Source organism: Melanostigma gelatinosum (genome assembly GCF_949748355.1).
Source record: "Melanostigma gelatinosum genome assembly, chromosome: 21".
In the NCBI taxonomy this organism is placed as follows: Eukaryota; Metazoa; Chordata; class Actinopteri; order Perciformes; family Zoarcidae; genus Melanostigma; species Melanostigma gelatinosum.
Genome location: NC_136654.1, coordinates 3,560,153 through 3,582,299, shown reverse-complemented (window position 1 = coordinate 3,582,299; position 22,147 = coordinate 3,560,153). Strand labels below are relative to the sequence as shown.

At 44.6% G+C, this 22,147-nt stretch overlaps 2 protein-coding genes across 2 annotated transcripts; one reads left to right on the top strand and one right to left on the bottom strand.

Moving 5' to 3' along the window:
• Positions 1-679: 679 nt before the first annotated feature.
• On the top strand, positions 680-3,740 carry sox8a (SRY-box transcription factor 8a). The gene is made up of 3 exons (XM_079293210.1): positions 680-1,242; positions 1,935-2,200; positions 2,319-3,740. Exons 1-3 carry the CDS (start codon positions 833-835, stop codon positions 3,062-3,064), a joined length of 1,422 nt encoding a protein of 473 aa, XP_079149336.1. The 5' UTR covers positions 680-832; the 3' UTR covers positions 3,065-3,740.
• A 2,715-nt stretch (positions 3,741-6,455) lies between these two features.
• Positions 6,456-13,713, bottom strand: LOC306795151 (arf-GAP with dual PH domain-containing protein 1-like). The gene is made up of 9 exons (XM_079293553.1): positions 13,622-13,713; positions 10,998-11,080; positions 9,275-9,387; positions 9,031-9,177; positions 7,671-7,754; positions 7,496-7,558; positions 7,273-7,344; positions 6,947-7,175; positions 6,456-6,571 (listed from the first exon to the last, which is right to left on the bottom strand). The coding sequence occupies exons 1-9, from the start codon at positions 13,708-13,710 to the stop codon at positions 6,543-6,545; spliced, it is 909 nt and encodes a 302-aa protein (XP_079149679.1). The 5' UTR covers positions 13,711-13,713; the 3' UTR covers positions 6,456-6,542.
• Positions 13,714-22,147: the final 8,434 nt, after the last annotated feature.

The window sequence follows — 22,147 nt, the reverse complement described above, 5'->3', positions numbered from 1 at the left end:
TATAATTATTATTATTATTAATTTAAATTTAAATTTAAATTTATTTGAATAAATGAGATGAAGAATGAAGACAAATGGGATTATTGAAAAACTCTTACTTTCGGGGTCTGTTGTAACAATATAAATAAATAATATAATGATAATAATAATAGGCATTGACAGGATTTTAATGTTAGACTTGCTCAAGATGGAGCTAATTTAATGTAGCCTACTTATGTATGCTGTTGCAGTGTCAATTAGATCATCTTTTGTATATAATAAATACAACAAATAAAGAAATAAATATATACTAACGATATAGGCCTACGTATATTTAGAATAATCATGTATAGTATTTGTCTCTTACGTGTAGTGAGGTAGGCCTATCAGTGTTTATCATAAAATAACATCAAATTGAAATACTTAAGCAAAATACACATTTTCTATCTCTGAACGTGCACGGAGAACACATAACCCAGGTCTAATCCGAACCACCATGCAATTTTGTTTTAAATTTTCAATTGAATATCGACTCTCAACTAAATCTGCCTCCTCCTGCTCCGTTATGGCAAACTAGGAGGAACTGTGGTTGTAAACTTTTGCAAAAGCCAATGAGACACGAGGGGTGGAGAGATGCACGTGGGCTAGAAAAGAAAGTACTAAAGGGAAAGGGAGACTGGTCAAACTGTGCCCGGCTGTGGCAGAGGACGCAGAGGGGAATGGTTCAAGACGAGAGATTTGGGATATATCGTGATTTCGGGGTGAAACAGTCTTCCTGCGGAGCCGTGCGCATATACGCACTTGGAGAGTTCCTCGGGAATCGAACCACCAAGCAACGTTTTACCCGCCAATAATGACGGAAGAGAGCAGGTCCTTCACAGACCATCCCTGCAGTCCAGCAGGCAGCGACAGCTCCGTGTCCCGGCATGAAGCGGATTCAGAGTCGCCGACCTCTCCTGCGGGGTCCGACGCGCGGGAGGCAGCGCGCCCGCCCGGGATTACGCCCAAAACGGAGAGCGGCGCGGAGGCTGAGCGCTTCCCCCTCTGTATCCGCGACGCCGTGTCGCAAGTGCTGAAGGGTTACGACTGGTCGCTCTTACCGGTGCCCTCTCATGGGGAGAGAGGGCTGAAGAGCAAACCCCGCGTGAAACGGCCGATGAACGCGTTCATGGTTTGGGCGCAGGCGGCGCGGAGGAAGCTGGCGGACCAGTATCCTCACCTGCACAACGCGGAGCTCAGCAAGACGCTGGGCAAACTGTGGCGGTGGGTCCTGAATCTACACCGTCTCAACTTCAACTGAAGAGCACTTAGTATTTCATGCATCTAACTGTGTTTATGAAGATATTAAGCATTGAAACGATCCCACTAATTGGCCGAAATTTTGCACAAAAAAAAAGTATGAGAATATACTTGTAAAAAGTGATGCAGAATTCGAACCCATACAGAGTGTTTTTTTTAAACGAAAATAAAAATGAAAAAACATAGTTTGCACTGAAAACGTTACTGAAGTAACTTGAGTATAATTAGCTAAGTGCCCTTTAAGTATCAAAAGTAACAGCACTGATAATACAGAAATAAGACCATGTGATGTACTATATCCTATTTTTGGATTAGTATTACTGGTGCATTGATGTTTAGCGTTTTTCTGTTGTTGCATAAGACTAATTCCAACAAATTGTATAATCTGTTTGATCTGTAACAATCCATCAAACTTTATTTGCTCATCATATTGTGTGTTAAGTCTCGATCTGTTAGACGGTGGAGTAAAGAGTACATGTGCACAAAATGTCACAAAGTCATAAGAATGATTCTTATTTCTCATTTCCGGTCTGGTATTCAAGAGAATCCAACAGTGAGCACGGAACACATGGGGACGTGTGCTGTATCGCATATGGCCTCTGCACTTGCTGGTGTTTAAAAGGACCGTTTAATAATCCGATGACTCTCTTCCTCAGACTCCTCTCTGAAACAGAGAAGCGTCCCTTCGTTGAGGAGGCCGAGAGGCTGAGGATGCAGCACAAGAAAGACTATCCGGACTATAAGTACCAGCCTCGGAGACGCAAGACCCCCAAACCCGGGCAGGGGGACTGTAAGCCCGGACTGGTCCAGCAGCAGCAGCAGCAGCAGCAGCAGCAGCGGGGCCTGTTTAAAACAGAACCAGGGGGGGGCGGGCTGGCTGGCATGGGGGAAGTGCACCATCATTACCAACCAGACAGGACAGGTTGGATGACTACCCTTTTTTTAAAGCGCATGTGTTGCCACTTATTACATTTTTTGAATACTTTTATTGCTTCAGTATGGAAATATTGATTGATGCTTTCTTTGGTTGTGGTTTCCAGGTCAATCTCATGGACCTCCAACACCTCCCACGACCCCTAAAACCGACCTCCACATGGGGAACAAGCAGCTCGAGCTGCTGCCCGTGGACAGCAGCTCCGGCTCCGCCCCCCCCACCGGCCGCCAGAACATTGACTTCAGCAACGTGGACATGTCGGAGCTCAGCACCGACGTCATCAGCACCATCGGTGGATTCGACGTGCACGAGTTCGACCAGTACCTCCCTCCCAACAGCCACGGCTCCGCTCTGCTGACCCCACCAGACGGCGCCCACGGACACGGCAACCCTCCGCCGGGCTCCTTCATCCCGCCCGGCATCCATTCCCACTCCCACAGCATCCCCACTTGGACACCCAAGAGTGGGACTTCCACTGGGACGCCGCCATCGTCCTCGTCCGGCCAAAAACTTCAGATTAAAACCGAGCAGATGAGCCCGGGTCACTACAGCAGCTCCTCCTCCTCCACCACTCCGCCACCGCCGCCACAACCCGAGTACCCATCCCTCGGCTCCTCCGCTTCCCCCTCCTCATCCTCCGCCAACCAATCCGACTACACCGACCTCCAGAGCTCCAGCATCTACAGCGCCTTCTCCGGGTACCCTGCCAGTCTGTATCAGTACCCGTACTTTCACTCCTCTCGCAGGCCTTATTCCGCACCGCTTATCAACAGCTTGGCCTTGGCGCCGCCTCCACACAGTCCTGCCTCTGGCTGGGAGCAGCCTATCTACACAACACTCAGCCGACCTTGAAGAGGAGGAACCCCCCCCTCCCCCCAAGTGTTTGGTTATATGGACAAAAACTTTAATGACTACTCAGATCGGGGCAGAACAGCAGCCCGCTTTCATGACTTTGAAGAGATTTGATGACTTGAAATAGTTGATTTCTGAAAGACAGCGCTGGTATCTGGGCCAAAGCTTCATATTGTGCGTCAATATATTTGTTACATTTGTTCATTTCCATGGAAAGCAATTCATGAGATTCTCGTTTCTGAGGCGTGATGTTTAAAACCTGCACTGGACACGAAAAGGTTCCATCTGAACTCCACACGAATGAGATTTTGGTATGTGAGCAGCACCTATTTAAGACGGGGCGTCTCAGGTTTAGGAGCAGTTTTTTCCACCGAAAGAGCACAAAGTGTTTCTTTACCCTCACCTTCACATCGATGGGGTTCAAAGCCAACCGTGTTGCATTTTTTGACTGAATCTGAATGTGTTCCTTTTCTTTTATTGGGCAGAATTATGTAAAGGGCTGTGCATTATTCTGTGAGGAGTTCTCAGACAGCGGGAAGGTTTATTGAACCGTATCGAGGCCGAGGCATTGTGTCTTCTTCTAAGCAATGTAGGGTATCTCATCATTTTTTTTTTTAAAGATTGCAATTGTTTGACATTTTGGGAAACTTATTTACGCTTTTCGTGCCAATACTTAGATGGGAAGCTTGATACCACTCAGGCAGCATGTGATAATTCTCTGTGGGTTCATCACACGAGCGACCCCTTTCGCTTTGTTTTCACATTGTCATTTGATTCATTATTAAAGAAAATACAAATTATAGCCGCTTTAAGCTCTCTTATTAATCCATAAAATGTAGTTTAACCTAAACCCAAGTCTAGGTCCTCTTTGGGGGTGAAATGGAACTCATGTTCAATCTCTCAAACACTTTGTCTTGCTGGTATTATGAGATCATGTATATGGGTTACCCAGCCCGGTTATATATCAGAAAAGCATAGCTCTCAACATTACAGGGGCGCTAAAATAAAGGAATGCAAGGGTCAAGAGTCCCACCACTCGGCAGACAGTACACATTTCAAATCGGACGTTCTTGCTCCTGTCCCTCTCTCCTGCATCACCAGTTGGTTTCCAATCCAGCAGCTGCTCCTGCTGGGTTTCCTGTGCGGAGATTAAGCTAATTTCACAGTCGCAGCTCCGGTCGGGGGTGTCGGCTGCGTGGGCCCTGACAGGACGGGACAGCTGGATTTGGGGTTTCCACGCACCATGACAAGAAATGCTCCGTTGATTTATGACACGGAAAGAAGAAGAAGAAGAAAAAGCATTGACTCGTTGGCATGAATCCAGTCGGACTGTTTTTAAATTGATCGAAAGGGTTAACACTCTAATAACTTATAATAGCGTGTAATCCCCAAATGGTTTGAACATAGATCCCCCCCCCCCCTCCAAAAAAAATAACTAACCTGAGGCAGCAGCTTTGCTATTCATGAATGTTTGCTCCACGTGCCGGCACCTCACCGACCACAAGATCTTCAGGACAAACAAGGTGGCTGCTGTCCCAACCGCTTTTAAAACACTTCCGGTGTGGGTCCCCCACCTGCCTCAGCTCAGTGCCTCACTGTCTGGGCAGTTTACCGCAACAACCTGGTTGCCAACGTCAACAAGGAGGGCCAGACAGAGGCAACATTGACTTTCCGCGCAATTCCGTGAGGCTCCCGGAGCCAGCCGGGTGGAAGTTTGTGTAAGAGTGGCGAGATCGTCAGGTGACATTTTACACCAGCAGGCCAGTTCACACTCTCCACACGTGGTGATCTCGTTGAGCGGGTGACTGATGAGCGCCATCTGCTGGGACATAGAAGATGTGACCGCAGCTGGGCCTTTACAGACAAAACACAGGAGTGCTGCACCTGACGCAGTTTTGCATTGTGGACTTTTATTATTTATTCACGTCTTTTTTTCTTAAAATAATAAGAAGAAAATAGTTTAACATGTTGGGAACTTCACCTATATCCTTCCCTTTTCTGAGTTACAGGGAAGAAGAATGTGTGGAAAGACTCTGATCCTGCTGTGTCTATTATAATACTCCAAATATAATAATGATTGTCCATTGTAAGTCTGACAACGTTGTAGGAGCCCTTTTTAATGCAGACATGATGGTGAGTTTACTCCTCATCTAACCACAATGCCTAACTAATCCTGTCACCTGTCTGTGTCAGTGTTGTCCGGTGAGGGAACTCCCATTTGGAAGTAACACAAGAGCTCCACCTGCTGGATAAATGCACGTAACTGCACTTTCAGTACAGGGTTTTTAAAGGATCACTTATAATTATGTCAACTTTGGTGTTGAACCAAATTAATTGCTGTTTGGTTAAAATGAACTAAAGGGCCGAAATTATGGAAATTAGACCCAAATTGTAATACACGCGAATAATCAACCTACCCGGAGTTAAAAAGTATCACATTTGTACAAAGATGACACCGATATGCAGAAAAATCAGACTCCACATGCCGCTTGATTTCAGGTTCATCTGTATTCATGTTACGATGTTCATGATGAAACAAACCGCCACTGTGATTCGAGGGTCAACACAACAATGTGTCTTTGAAAAACAAGATGCACGATGTAAATAAAAACAGTTGGAGAGTAGAAAGTGCTGTATAAATTACAATCCTGTCACATTACAATCCTTTTGAAGCAGCGATAACTGTCGACGGTACAAATAAATAAGAGAACAGCTGTCGAGATTGAGGTCGTTAAAGAACCCTGCCCGGATGCAGATCAGCCACCTCCAGCTACGTTAACAGCTACGGTGATCACTGAGAGTTTGTGTGTGTGTGTGTGTGTGTGTCTGTGTGTGTTTTTGTTTATGCATATTTGTTGTTAACAGCACTTTGTAGGTTTCAGGTTATAACAGGGTCTCAGTGCCAGAGGTTCAAACCTCACAGCGTCCTCAACGAAAAACATCACGATTCCACACACGTACACACACACACGCACCCACACACACGCACCCACACACACACGGTAAGCCACTGTCATCAAAACTGTACATTCAATAAATTAACAATGCATCGTCTTTGTTAAGCGACCAGTGAAATGACTCTAGAATGCATAATTACATTAGATTACAGGGAGAATGAACCATTCACAAGACAAAATCTATCTGAGGGGGGGGGGGGGGTTGCAGGGAAAGGGTCCACATCGCAGAGGTAAAGGTATGATGATAATGTATAGCACAAAGGTTAGGTAGGCGCAATAGTGATGACATCATCTGCCCTTTCGCCGACGTCTCAACCCCACGATGGGCCCTCGGTCCCGTTAAGAGTTCAAGTTCTCCACACATAGATAGGCTCCAGTCCCTCTGTCTTTTCCTCTTCATCATCTTTTCTCACCCCCCCACACCCCCTCCAGCCATGGTGTCTGCTCACACACTGGCGTTGTTGTCTCGGATCTGAATGAGACTGGGCCGGTCCAGCTGAGTTGTGGTCGTCCTGCTGTGTTCAAGGCTTGTGTTTGAAATGGGCCTCCACTGCAAAGACACACAAAATAAATGTTTTGGTGTACAGAGCAACAGACACATGTGTTGTTAGAGGAGCAACGCTGGAGTCAAAGTTGTCTTAAAGTGGGGAAAGCGCTTCTAATTACCTCCATCATGAATTGACAAACGTTACATTTTCACAACTTATCAGTTATCATAACTTCTGTTGGTTTTTTTGGAGATGAAAAGCTTCTTACTGTAATGCTGGGTTTGTACCGTGGGCTTTACAAGATTCAAACCAAGCGAGACCCACTCTTAAAAACATCGCTCTACAGAGCCAGAAAGCCAAAGCTCCACAGGATACCTTTAAACAAACAAAAACAGTGAAAATGAAAAAAGGATCGGAATCGCAAAAACGTTCCGCACCTGCGTATTCCTGCGGCCTCATTGGTCGATTGATGACCCTCTGGAAGGCAGCTATCCAATCCCGTTGCTCGGCCTCGGTCTCGCAGGCGAACAGGAACTTCCTGTCCGGCGTGACGATGGTGATGCCGTTGTTCCAGTGGTGGCCCTGTGTGGAGGAGGGCAGGCCGGACAGGACGGTGTAGCTGTTCTCCTTGCTGCCGATGAACACCTCGCCCCGGGCGAAGGCGTCCTGGGAGACAGACAGAGAGGGTGAACGGGACGTCCTGTGGACAGACCAGGTGATCAGTCGGAACTAAAACAGGACGGACGGTGAGGTCTCGTCTTACCAGAGGGTCTTTGAAATACATGAGTCTCCTGTCGTCCATAGTGAACCACCTCTTCTTGAAGCCCTCTGTGTGCTGCGGTAGAGCAACAGAGACAATCAGGGAGTCACTTGTCGTAAGAGGTGTGACCAAAATGAAGCCCCACTTGAATGGCTTAGCTTTTAACAGCTCCAATAAATGTATCCACAGTCATTGAAAGTGTTGAGGGGTTGCAGGCAGCACAAACCTTTGGTCCTGTTTTCTCCATGAACCCTTCCTTCATGAAGTTTCGGGTCAGTTTGGGCACCAGCTGGAGGAGAAAAGACAGAAGACATGAAGTAAAAGCATGCACCTCATATGAAACACAATGAGGCGTCGTGATCACCTTTAAACAATTACTCTCTTTCACAACATATCCTCACCTCCTCGTCGCTCGCTCCAGGGAAGGCCACCTGTAGGTAGTGGAACCTGGCCGCTCTGATAGCGTTGAACCAGTCGATCATCTCCTGCACAAAACAAACACACCCCTCAGTGGCAACGTGTCCTGCTTGAAAGCACAGAGTTTCTTTCCACGGTAGGCGCTTTGGGCTCAGAAAAAGTCATGCCGATGGTTCTTTTTTTTTCACTCTCTCCCGATGCCAGTGAAGGCAGCAGCGAGATGTAGACAAAGGCATCTGTGCTGTGTGGATGCTGCAGAGCTGTCAATAACTCCACCACAGAAGAAGAGTCACAGTGACACTGAACGAACTCAGTGAACTCTCTCTCTCCGTCACAGCCTGCAGTAACGCCACTCCGCCAGCAGGAGGAGCAGCGCGGTTTCTGTCTCATTAACTCTCTTTCTTTCTCTCTAAATATACATATGATTTATATATGTTTAAACTGTTTATAAAATATATTCAAAAACCGAAATAAACGAGTGGGTAGTTTGTGTAAAGGCTCAGAACATCTGTCTCTATCTCCATCATGAGCACTAAATGATCCTTTCCAGGAAACTTTCCAGGAAATGATATGGCAATTATGGGTGATACAAGTGTTGCAATAGTGTTTGCAAATAATTCAAAGGTTTGCTGCTGACCCCCCCACACTAGAAAAGGTAAAATACTTTGGCTGTATTTCAGTCAGCTCATGTACTGCGCTGACATTTGGCTTCATCATCCCCCACGTGGAGGGACCAAGCTGAGCACAGCGGGGAGAGGGAAGGTCCACTCGAGCCCTACAGGGGGGGTGTGGGGCTTTTCTCATGATTAAATTCAAATCTATTGAAGGAAACGAAAGCCAAAAATAATGCAACGAAACTTGCAAAAACAAGATATTTCACCTGAGACGATACGGTGCGGTCTGAATGAAGCAGGACTGCGACACACATTCTGTTGTGTTCTGCTTTGATCTTAAAATGAAACGGTGCCAATGAAGGTTAAAGTGCTGAGTCTCAGCTTTAAGGCTGTTTGAGGTCACTCGCGTCCATACTGGTGTACACTGCAGCCTCTTTTTGTTTCCTCCCCAAAGCCCTCCAATTTGTGAACAGCACATCAATTCTCACCCTCCTCCCTGAATGTGGATGTGGACGCATCTGAATTAAAGCTGAATATCAGCAGTTCACCCCGGTAGTCATTGTCTCGGAGCCAAAACAACAGAAACTCTGTCACTACCCAAACACTTTGTGACATTTCCAAGTCCGAGTGTGAGGAGCAAAAGCATGCATGTTGTACTACTCACCCTGTATTAGAGTACAGTACTAAAATGAAGAAGTAGCGTTGTAGTTGTTGTGCTTGAACGGTGTACCTTAGCATCACTGTGGTAGACGAAGATGTTCCTTGTGCTGTTGTCTTTCAGGTAGGTGATCTGCAGGCCGCAGGGGTTGCCAATCTTGGCCGGTTGGAAGGTGGCGTTGAGGGTCTCGATCTTCATCAGCGCCTTGGGATCCCTGGCCTATAGGTGGAGGGAGACAACAAGCGGGACTCGTTACCCTGTGCCTGGATGGTTTTTCAAACAACCCTTTTGAAATCAGCGGCATCGTCTCGCTCACGTCCTGCTTGTTGAAGTATTTCAGCGCCCCCTCCCTCTCCGACAGGATGAACTTTCGGCTGAGGAACTGACCGTTGTCTCTTCCTCGTTTCCATAGAAACCCCTCTCTGTACCCTGGGCAGAGAGTGAGGGAAGAGAAAAAAGAAAGTTGTTTGAGGTTTCGGAGGAGAGATTAAACGGAGGAAGGGCGTCTGTAGCGGTAACGGTGAGGTGTTGTGACTGGCTTGTGGTAAGATGAAACAAAGCACAAATCAAATATCGTTTGAAATTGCATTTAGAAGACGGGGGAGAAAAAGAGGAGACGGGGGAGACAGAAAACACACAAACAGAGAAAAGAGGGACGACTTTAGCAGGGGATGCAGCATGAGACAGCAAACAGAGGGATGCTATTTGTGTCCAAAGACCAAAGAACATCCTTTTCCATGTTAATGATGCGCCGTTCTATTCATAGCCTGTGATGCCGTCTATTTTTGGGAACAAGCTCGGCCCACGCTGCCTCCTTTCTGTCTTCTCCCTTCTATTTCTGACGTGTTGTCTTTCTAATCCGGATCTATTTTGGGGGCTTAATGGGCGGAAGATGACTCAGCATAATGAGGTGACTGATATACATTTCAGCCAACTGAGCCAACATGAGTGTGAGATGAGCAAGGAGTTCATTTTCCCCCCGAATGATTGCGTTGAAAACCCCAGAGTAAAAATCTGGGTATCACAATACTTTCTTTCCTCCACTGCAACATTCTTCAAATTAAATGCCCGCTGCCATTGATTACCTCTTGCATTCCGCTCCATCCATGTCTACGTGTGTGTGTGTGTGTGTGTGTGTGTGTGTGTGTGTCTTTGCGGCTGTGACTTTCTGACATGAAACGTTCACTTACACAGGCATTACCTCATCGATCAATAGCCCTCCTTGTCCCCACCCTCATCTCCTTCCCCGACACTCTTTTTTTCTTCCTCCTATCCTTTGCATACCGGATCAACATTAAGATTGGTCGCGGTGGAGGCCGTGTAACTGCCAACAGTCAATCTCAGCCACACACACACACACGCACACACACACACACACACACATAGATGCCATGGACCCCATAATGAGTAATGAAGAAAGGATGAATGCAGAAATAGAGATGACAGAATGACTCATGCTATTGCACTCTGTCTGCATGTGTGTGTGTGTGTGTGTGTGTGTGCACGGTTCTCCACCGTAACAATAAACGAATGAGGTCACTGCGAGCCAATCACAAAGCTCCGTCTTTAACATCGTGAAATGTATACTACAGAGACACACACATCCACCCTACACAAAAATACTGCAAACCCATCCACACAGACACACACACACAGACACACACATGACCAACCAAACACACACACCTCTCTTCTCTGGCAGTGATAATTAGTGTCATGAATTCCAGCGAGTGGCATCCACTGGGAAATGTTTGTCCGAGGTGTTTTCAAGGTTCTGCTTATCGAACGGTAAAATACGCAAGATTGGCACGACAACAGACCCTCCAATTTGTATCCTTTTAAAAAAAAACACTCTGTCTACTAGTGTGCTTGTGCAGGCGTGAAACCGAGCAAACTATTCCTTCAACCGTGCTTTTACATAGAGGAAGACCATTAATTCTTATTCCAGTAGTGTGGCTGTGTCGTATTTCCATCAGAGTGGACCCTGATGAGGGTCTTCACTAGGTGGAGTAATGTGACACATGTCGCTATGCGGGTACCTGCAGAGTAAGGCTCCTGTTTTTCGATGAACTCAAACTCATTCCTCTCGTACTTGGCTCTGATCCACTGCTCCCTCAGCATCCTGGAGACACAGAAAAAGAGCTTTCACTTCACACTCACTAACTGCTCTGTCCTACACACACGTGAATCCTGTCCTACACAGTATTACGTTTTGCTACACAGAAATGACACAGCAGAAGTGTTACCCGAGCTTTAAGTCAATAAACGTTTGTATTTTCACCTACAGTGAGTACCGTGATGTGTCATTGCAAAGCCTTATAAGGAGATGACTAGATGATTGGTTTTAATTGATTTTAAGGAAGAAAAAAATAAATACAAATGTAGCAATCATTATTTTAGTTTTAAATGGTTCATTTTGTGTTCAGTCCAATATGTTAAATACAAATATTTTCAAAATAATTTCCTTTCATTATAATTTTTTTTATTCAACAAGCAGTTGAATAAATATGGTCCACCATATCTAACCTCACATCTCGAGTTTAGCGGCTGCTAGCTATAGCTTAATATCACACACACACACATATAAATGAGTGGTATTGATTAATACAATGACGGAGCATTTCATCCATTTTTCTCTGTTGTTACTTTAAGTCGCGATTGTAAGCGAATCATGGAATAGTCCTGGAGCTTATGGTCTTCAACACTCTGTTTCCACAGTTTATACCAAAGCTGCATGTAAAGGATCTCAGTTGTAGACGGTCTTCTTCCTCTTCAGTTCAGCGTGAGGAGAAACAAATGGCAACACTCGGCACATCACCATGCCAACAAGCTCTCTCATCCTGTTTCTTTCTCTACCTCCCCCTACCATTCAGTCTCCAAAACCACCGGCCCATCAACATGAGGAGGTAAAGAGCCGAGCTCTTTGCGGATATTTCTTTGAGTGACACCTTCTGGTGACACCTAAACCCCCCCCCCCCCCCATGGTAGACTACTCAGGGGAGTCGAGTGAGTGAACGCGAACAGACAACCATGGCACAGACTCTGAGGGAGAAGACACAGCTGTCTCTCACTCTACCCGTCTTAGTTCTGTTTGTGTCTCTTTCAGATTCTGTTGAAGGGAAGGCGGACACATGCGAGAGATGGATGGACGTGCCCAAAATGTCCAAGACAATCTGTGTCACTACCTCAGCTTACACAACCAAAGTGTAGGAAAAGTTGGAAAAAAAAGTATATCATGTTTTGTTGGTTCAGGAAAAAGTCTGTACTATTCAGCGGAACTGTGATTCAAAGTTGCAAAGCAATAAAACATGCAAAACGGGGGAGTGAGAATACTTTTTATCGGCGTTTTAGAGGAAGGGGAAGTTTTTTAAGTGATATACACAGTGAGAGGTGTAACTGTTTAATACAGCTTCATTTACAGTAACAACCCACTGCACAACATGGTGTACATCGCTTTAGCACTAATCAGCATGCAGTGTAGCCGCCTCTGCATTCAGCATTTTCTTTTCACATATGACCGTGGAGCTCAACAAGGGCCAATTATATGAAGAAATGAGACTTTAAATCTGTACTTATTAAGATCTCTGTATAATAAATCAAATGACTGTGTGACGCATGAAAGGGGTTGCTCCAAGTAAAGTGCCCACGGTTAATTGGCACCCGACTGTTGAAGGAAAGTTTCTTTCAGGTCCAATTCTGTGGCTGGTTTCAGATGAGTTTTATTCACTGCACAGTGGAGACAGAAGTTCACAACAAAGCTGTAGAATTCTCTCTGAACCAGTAACAGGATTGGACCTGTAAGAAACTTTTCTTCAACAGATGTTATCTAGTAAGAACTGGATACTGGACTCAAAGATGGCGGCTGGTGAACTGAATGAAAAAAGCCCATAGACTTCACATTGAGACGTCACATAAATAGCTTTTCTGACCTCTGGGGAGAGTTTTACTCATATAAAACCGCCATAACTTTAAAATTCATAACACAAAAATGAATAATGCACCTTATTTTTTACAGCGTTACAGACATCTCTTTTATAGTGGTGATCTATGGGGAAAATGTTTGGGGATTTTTTCGTTGACTGCACCGTATCGGGCTCTCTCTATACATTTGACTTGTCATTGACCAAGAGCACAGGTGTTACTAATAACATTAACGACGGCTCCATTCTCTTCAGCCATCATTCATTTTATTGTTTGCACCTGTGCTTTTCATACCATGAAGCAAATGTCAAGATGTCTTTCGTTAAAAAAGGCACTCATGCGGGTTAGCTTAAGCCAGCTAGCTCCTGTTAGCAATACCAACCTAAACCTCTCTCTCTGTCTCTTTACTATTTACAGAAGAAACATCTGTCAAAATATAAGTCAACTTACAAGTCAACTTTGATATTTTGTCCAATAAAGGTTGTATTACACATTGACACACAACCTTTCGTGTACACTGGCGCCATTATGGAAGCTCAGTAGAGAACTGACGGTACTATATTGTCTTTAACACTGGTTAAGCTAGGCAGTTAGCCTAGCAAAGTGCTATCTGTTCGCTAACTAGCAAGTAGGCTGATTCAGCTAGCACATATTTTCTCCTTTCAGACAACAGCTTGTACAGAGTTCATACTGGCTGCACCTCAAGTGTTTGAAAGTCACTACTGAGAGAACTAGCACGTACTTGCAGTCCGTGTGTGTTGGTCTGTAGTAGAAAGCAGGAACCTTCTGCTCGTACTTGGCCTTGGCTGCATTGTTTCCGGTAGTAGCCATCAACTGAAAAGGAGACAGAACACAACACAACCGTGTCATTTAACACTAAATACTGTTTAAAGTGGATTATTTACTTCAATAGAATATACAGTAGTTTCCACAATGCTTCATTTATCATGTCCAGGGTGACCAATTTTATCTAACCATGTTGTTAACCAGCACACAGTTTAAAGGTATGCTATTTTGAAAAACCGTCTACCATACTGCTGGCCATCACAGTTTTTCGTGGATCTACACTACAAAGATATAATAGTTATAATAAGAGCTTATATGTTTCCAATTTTACAGAGAGTGTGCGATTTAAATAACACAGAATACGTCTCCTTTACTTGTCAATTGGATTCCAAAATAAAATCAGATCAAATGAAAGGAACACCAACATCTTTGCTGCCTTAGGACGTTACGGAAATGTCAAAATGTCATGCATCTGACACCTCTTATGTGACATTTAGAACATGATAGCAACGTCATCAAAGCAAAATATCCATTTCATATTCACCTCCGCTTTATACGGTATGCTTTCCCTTTGTGCAAAGTGCTCACTATTCCAGCCTGAGAGATGCTTGCAACAGAGCATTACGTTCCGTTACCGCTCAACAAAATAATCAAATATTCATGATGACTTTTTAATTTGCATGGCAACAAACAAATGGGACCACGAAAGTCAAGATTTTCCCTCCCTCATATAAAACCAAAGAGCCGGGGCCTCATTAATCAAAACTTGCCCACCTTCACGCAGTAACAATGATAAATCTCATTATGCTCTTCGGCCATACGCTTGTCCACACGTACATGAGGAAACGGCCACAGAAGAATAATAATGAAGTGAATACGACTGTGGCTGTTTGAGTAAAGCGTCTCCTCTGATTGTGGATGTTCAGCTCCGGTAGCCTGAACAATGAAATCCTACCCAGGACTACAATTACAGCAAGGGCGATGTAACACAAAGCCTTCCCTGTCCTTTTTATTTTTTTTTCCTATACTGCAATCAAATCCAGTCGTCCAATCAACTAATACTCTTGTGTTTTGGTTTTATATTTAAACACCCACCACTCCACCGTGTTGCTCTTACATTTTAACCACATACCTCGCTCTCCCCTGACATCAAATCCCCCTTTTACGTCCCAATTATTGTCCTCCCACATCTCCAACCTCCTGATTTACCTCACGACTCACGCCAGCATCGCCTCCCCCAAAGTCCTTTTTGTGGCGCTAAACCGCTGACATGATCCACTCGAGGGACAACTTCGCCTCTTCCGCAGCAAAGCACGAGCAACAGTTTGGACTCTAGTCTTACAAACGACAACCTCAGAGTATTTGTTTGTGCGGCTTTACCCACACAGGTCGTATTTCTTGCTGACGTATTTGTGAAGGGGGCATATTTTGCTATAGGCACACAACAGCTCAGCTTCTTTTTTACACACACAAGGAAAGTGTAAACAGTCTCATGGAATGGTTCTTCACCCTGCCTTTAAATGAGCGACATGTTCCCCATCCTGCTTTATTTTCTGTCACATTGTTACGAAAAGGTCCCCTGACTAGCACAAATGATGCTCCAGTTTAAAGACTCTGTTACCATGCACTCGTTTGAGGAACTGTCTAACTGCTCAGGCAGCAGCACTGTGTTTCAATGCCATGATCGTGTCACGCGAGTCCCATTGTCTGACTCGCTGGGCACAAAGCCTCCTGTACGACACTCAAACCTGTGCAGTGAGTAAACCAGAAGGCTCTTACAGTTTTTCTCAATTGCTAAGACACATTTCTTGAAATCAAGCAGTCAGTAAACAATACACCAATAAATAGAAAGCACATTGTTCAAATCATATAGTTCTCAGGGAGAAGTAGATTTTTAATCTCAAAACAAATTTCATATGAACGAAAACATGTTCTATTACAGTCGCTCAAAATTTATCAGAAATGACTACTGTGCTTTGCTCTTTGCAATTTCTTTTGTTCTTCCTCCTCCTTGTACCCCTTATATTGGTTGTGTCACATCATTTGATACAAGTGAAATCCATTTTGAGTGATTGTGTTGAATCAATGACATGTGTTCTCTATTTGTATTTGATTGTTGCCACTTGTGTTTACCAGTATGGATGACATGTGCATTGGAGTGCAGAATGTGTTTTGAGACTGAGAATGTGTTTAGAGTTTTGCTGAAAAGTCTAAGTGAGATCTGCAAATTGTGTTTGACCATGTGACACAGTTTAAGGTATTGACAACAGACTGCACAATGAGCTAAATGAGTTCAGGCAACTGAGAACTTTGTTCAGCCAATGGGTTTTAGTGTTTTAGCAATTGAGAAAAACTGGTAAGAGATTCTTGGAGTCGACACTGGTTGCCTGGCAACTGGTCTCATCAACGGTACACAGTCTATGGTCCTCAACCAAGAAACGGTTTGGCACAAAAACTTTAGTTTGGGTTAAAAAAACAACGTATAATGCGTAATCTGGGGAAAGACACTTGTTTAACTTGAGATTTATAATGCCTTCAGCTTCATGAATTTGGACAAAGAGAAAGAGGAAGTGGTGTTTTATTTCGGATGTGTACGTGTTTTTGGATAGATACCTCTAATTGCGGAATTTGGGGGATTTTTGTTTTTGCTATCACTGCCCTACCTCCACATCGCTGGCGTCCCACGTGTCCTGGACAGACTTGACCCTGCTGATGTGGGGGATGCTCCGGTGAAGGAGCGAGCAGGCCTGGCAAACAAACACACCCAAAGTCAGCGACGCCCAGTCCGGCTCTGCAGGAGAGAGAGAGGGGGAGAGAGCGAGAGAGAGAGAGAGAGAGAGAGAGAGAGAGAGAGAGAGAGAGAGAGAGAGAGAGAGAGAGAGAGCAGGCATGGAGGTGAAGGGAGGGGAAGTGAGGTTGGGGAGCGAGAGAGAGAGAGAGAGAGAGAGAGGGGAGGAAATGAAATCGGGCAAAGCGGTACAGAAGGACAACAGAGAGGGTGGCGGTGGGGTTGGGGAGAGATAAAGGAGGAGGAGTGAGGAAATCTTGTCATAAAAGCGCCGCAACAAAGACAACACCAGCTCAAGGTTCAGGCTGTAAATACTGAAAGTGCTGATGCCGGCACTGTTAAGGGGCAATAGCAATGAAGCAAATATTACAAGAGTATCCCTCATAAAGGAGAGCTTTGTAGGAGACAACAGCTTTATTGGAGACAACAGAAAAGAACAAACACATCCTGAAGAGCACGCACACAAACACACCGTATGCTTTATGCTAGCTTGAGACTAAACGCACCCTCCGACTACAGCGCTACAGGCTCATCAGCAGTCAGAGAGAGCATGTGCAAAAAAAAAAAAAAAAAGGATGAAAAGAAAAAAGGAGTTTTAAAAGGATTTTCTGTGGCACAGCAGCAGCAGCACCCGTGGGCGTTCAACAAAGGTACATTTGAGTCACCGTATCGCACGTAGACTGATTCTGTCTGTGCAAGTGAAGCTGGCAAAGCCAGGGATGCAGAGTGTCAGAGAGGGTGACGGAGAGACAAAGACAGGGTGTAGTGAGAGATAAGTGTCGGGAAATGAGGGGGAGGGAGAGAGAGAGAGGGATTGAGAAAAAGAGAGAGAGAGATATGCAGATTTGGAATTTTCTACTGAAAAAATAAATCTGATTGGTGGAAATGAAAGCTCAGTGGGTAAATATAAGTAAGCATTTTAAGGGCGCACATTAGTAAATGTAATATCTACTGGCTTTTGGACACTTGGTTGAATGTAAAATTGCACTCTGGGAAGTTGTGACAATCCTTTTTCACCATTCTGTGACATTTTATGAACTGAAAACTTAAATCAGTTCAATAAACAAATAATTAACGGATTTATCCATCACATGCAACCTGATTAATAACCATATAAATGAGTTATTCTCGTTCACAATATGGCATTTATGATGTTGGAAAGTACAAGGCAAGAGGTCGATCCAGGGCAGCGTAACACAAGGCTGTTCAAAAGGGCTTCCTATTAAGTCATATGTCGGATCAGATGATATTTTTGCTGCCACTTATGCATTTGCACTGCCAGTTCATCTGTTGGTAAGAGTTCCAGAGTCCGGGGAGACATCTTTACATTTTAGTTTTGTCTGATTAAACATCAAAACCCAAAGATCATTCATTGAATTTCACGTAAAATAGAGAAACACAGTAAATCCTCACATTTAAGGACGTTGACGCAGACCTACTGACTGCAGTGATCTCCTGACTTTGCATCTATGTGCCACTAGCAATTCAAAGTTTTCACTCATCCAGTGAAATATCTCAACATCCAACAAGAAAGACCACTGTGTGGAAGCAAAGCCTCGCGGAGCTGCTAAGCGTCACTACTAACAAGCCCTTAGGCTAGTTAGTGAATAAATCCCAAAACCATCATCAAAACCGTTGCTGTTGAAATTTCTGTGGATCTCCTTATCAGTGAATTGCTTCAGCACACATAGAAACGCCAATGTCTTCTTTAGTTTTTTGGTTCACAAGCTTGACATTCATTTGAGCCTTGTCAATGCTGCATAGAGGGCTGCAAGGATGACATCGCAAAAAAAGCTAAGGTTAGGCTAGAGACAAACTACACTAAGGGTCTACACAACGTATCCTCATACGGTTCGTATGATATCTTACAGAAAATTTGCACTTCATTTTTTATGCATTTTCCTACGAAGGTCCAGTTACAAGTGTCAATCGTTACATGCATACAGTCTTTTCAAAATAAACTTCCATCCACACAGGAAACAACTTAGTTAGGTTTAGGCAACAAAACGACTAAGTTAGGTTTAGGCAACAAAACAACTTAGTTAGGTTTAGGAAACAAAACAACTTAGTTAGGTTTTGGCAACAAAACAACTAAGTTAGGTTTAGGCAACAAAACAACTTAGTTAGGTTTAGGAAACAAAACAACTTAGTTAGGTTTTGGCAACAACACAACTTAGTTAGGTTTAGGCAACAACACAACTTAGTTAGGTTGAGGCAACAAAACAACTTAGTTAGGTTTAGGCAACAACACAACTTAGTTAGGTTGAGGAAAAGGTTTTTGTTTGCCTGATGTTATGCCAACCGATAGCTATACTCATATATTTTTGTATCAAGAGCTTAGATAAACATGTTTGATAAGAATCCCTTTTAAATGCAGATATGTATGAGTTGTGACAAGGGCAGATTTTACAGTTTACATTTAACTTTGCGAAGCTAAAATCTGGGCTTGGCCATAACAATGTATCGGGCGGGCTCCATCCAGGACGTTGGCAAATGTGCGCGTATATTTGCGCGTGTTAGCATGCATAGTGTATGCGTGGCTCAAGCGGCTGAGAGCAGCGTGTCGTCAACGGGCAGCACTCAGAAGTCACCACATTCTCTCTCTGCAGTTGCCATTTCTCAAGGAGGCCCTCTTCAGCGCGGTGAATACATGTGCATGCACGGCGAGAGTGTGTGATACTCATGGGAATCATTTCAGAGCCAAAGGAGGGGGGGGGGGATACAACTCTTGCATTTCTCTGGAGGCTGGAGAAAAGCTTAGATGGAGATGGAGAGCAGCAAGGGGAGAGGAGATGAGGAGGTGATGGAGGAGGAGAGGTAGGAGGCACGGAGGAAGGGAAGGGAGGGCTCTTTATTGTGCGGTGAGATGATGTGAGCGCACACAATCCCCCGGGGGCGTTGCTGGCATGCACGATAATCTTCCTCCGATTCATCTCCCTTAACCCATGACACCTCTTCAAATGTTTCTTTCTTTTATAAATATCAACTCATCCTTTAATCATCCCGGCTTGCGATCGAGCACAAAGCGCGGGAGATGGCGCTTTGATGCGAACGAATCCAACCACTTGCTGTTTTTTATTCGTTACAGCTCATTATTTTATTTTTTTGCCAGCGACACAAACACACACACACCTGCAAATACGCACCTACACACCACCCTGCTGACACGAAAACACACAACCAGCCATTTAGCGGTGAGGTCATCGCTGTCTGAGTCAGGCCCTTACGGAGAAGCAGACAGCACTGATGGAGATTACTGTGGCCGCTTGACTGACCACACACACACACACAAGCACACACAGGGTTCCCTCTACATGTTCATAGGAGATTGCTGGGAACAACAGATGCACAGTCGTCGTAGTGAACAGGAGGTGCAGAACTCCTGATGTCGTGTGACTCCGGTGTTTTGTTTCGCAGTGTATATGCTGTTTGGTAAAGCGCTGCTGCTGCTGCGTCTCCGAGGAACTGTTGAGGGGAAACAGATAATTCAAAAAAGTCCAGTTTCGCGGCCCCGAGGGCACGACCGCAGGCTATTGTTTTCTGCAGCAGTGCACCGATATATTACTCAACTTTTGTTTAACCGGCTGTGTTAAAAAAAACGGAGAAAATGCTCAAAGGCTTTTGTGAGAAAATCATCGAGGTCTTCCTCATGACACAGAGGATTCCACTTGAACCTGTTGAATTGTGTCTGTGTGTATAGCTTCAGTTGGTGTTATGTCACTTGCTACCATGGAGAGATAGGTGAGAATTGTTTCTCACGGTGTTTTCCTAATTGATTTCCTGTGTTGCTAGCGTGGCGTGTGCATGCTTTCCTCCCGATTCCCGTTCACACAGCTGTACTACATCTGTGTTATGCTTCAAGTGTCTTGCATTTTCATGTTACACCCTGACACAGACCCACTGTAATGAGAACACAGATTTCCTTTTCCTTCATTTGCATATCATGCCTGCAATCCTCGACTCTCAACAGCCTGTTTTGTATGTTAAGCACAATTTAAAAAGAAAACAAATCCTTTATTTCACCCTCGGGGGGGGTCTCCGTTGTACCTTCCTTCAAACTCTGGCCACTACCGCAGCTCCTTCCATCTCGTCGGGTTGTACGGTTCGTTATGCTGGTGTGAAACAAGACAAAACATCTATGTACAGACAGGACCCTCAGAAAAGAAGTCTCAATTTGCGTGAGACAAACACAATACCAACGCTACAAATGACAAGGGCTATTGTTTACAATGGGAAAAGGCAGCATTTCTTCTGCTTTCTCATACTTTCCTCTAAAAACAACATTGAAAAACAGTTTGGAAAGCCGTGAACAGGCTGCCATAGGAGCCTATACCTCCTCTTATCTCATCATAGTTCCTTCTGTTTCTGCTGTTCGACAAACACCTTCTTCACACCTCAGAGGACATGCTGAGGCTTCTCTCCGGAGGGAATCGCTCGTTCGCGTGTCCTTAGCGAAGGGCAGAACTACAACGCTGCTGAGCTATACGGAGAAAACCCTGACGTGTAAGCTCCCGGCTCTCATCGAGCGGTCAGAAATGAAAAAACACACAAGCTGTGTTGCCACTTTGTGTGTTTTCAGACCGATTACAGCAGGGTTTCTGTCCGGTTAATGTTGTGTCTGTGATGGGAAGATTGGACAAGGGTGAGGGAGGACAGCCAGGTCAGCGTTGATGATGTGACAGTCTGTCTCTGCTCTGGAAGCCTGCAGATTCACATGCAACAGTCTCAAATGCAATGTGTCGGAGTTGTGACAAAGTGGTTTTTTTTTACTTTTCAGATGGTGTCATCTAAATATTTTAGAGGCAAAAACAATAAAATCCTTTAGAGTATTAAACATGAAATCATATTACAAACAACGGTAGCTTTCATTAACCCGAAGTATCCTTCGCTCACACCTACTCCAGCACACTGCATGTTTGTCAATTTACTTTTCTGGAATGAAACTGTGATGTTTTTCTGAAAAAGTCACCGAGATACGGTCCTGTCCCCGGAGCCGCCGAGCCAGCATCACTAATTCATATCTGGACCGTCATGACGATATCTCGTCATTTAGAATTATGAGCCTGGGACGGCCTGATCTGGTAGCAGAGGGCTGGAGGAAGGTTGCGTTCGGCTGATGAATCGCCTGTCCTGACACTTTTCCTCTGTGCAGCCAGCATTCAAATGCAAATATGGGCGAAAGCAGCTGTTGGATTCAACCAAAGTTATGCTGTAACTGTTGGCCACCAAGCACATGTTGAGGGATAAGAGATCGCATGTATGAATGCTGTGAATATTGTGTAGAGAAGCTTTAATTGGCAGTAAACACAAAGTACAGCTGAGGTTGATGGGAGTGTCATCGGTTTGCAGCTTTTGGGTCATAAACGTATTGGTTTATTTTGACCTGAAAAATTAAGGGATCAACAAAGGATTCGTAGGATTCATCCTCTGGGAACCATGACTGTCGAACAAGTTTCATGGCAATTTATGACGCAATCGTTCTGGAGATATTTTAGACCACGTGTGAATGAACTGGCTAAAGAATGAACTGCGTTATGTAAATTGATGTGCCGACAACCAAAAGGCCATATGAAAATGTCAGATATTAAAGCTACTTGTCAACATACACACACACACACACACACAGCACCCACCATGATGAACGCCATTTCTCTCTGCTCATTTCACAACGAGATAACATCCTCTGTACAAAAT

Coding starts and splice junctions, on each gene's coding strand:
- LOC306795151 (XM_079293553.1), bottom strand. CDS start 13,710: ATGGCTACTACCGGAAACAATGCAGCCAAGGCCAAGTACGAGCAGAAG. Junction 11,081..13,621: donor CCAACACACACGGACTGCAA/GTACGTGCTAGT, acceptor CTGTGTCTCCAG/GATGCTGAGGGAGCAGTGGA. Junction 7,176..7,272: donor TGTATTTCAAAGACCCTCTG/GTAAGACGAGAC, acceptor TCTGTCTCCCAG/GACGCCTTCGCCCGGGGCGA.
- sox8a (XM_079293210.1), top strand. CDS start 833: ATGACGGAAGAGAGCAGGTCCTTCACAGACCATCCCTGCAGTCCAGCA. Junction 1,243..1,934: donor ACGCTGGGCAAACTGTGGCG/GTGGGTCCTGAA, acceptor TCTCTTCCTCAG/ACTCCTCTCTGAAACAGAGA. Junction 2,201..2,318: donor TTACCAACCAGACAGGACAG/GTTGGATGACTA, acceptor TGTGGTTTCCAG/GTCAATCTCATGGACCTCCA.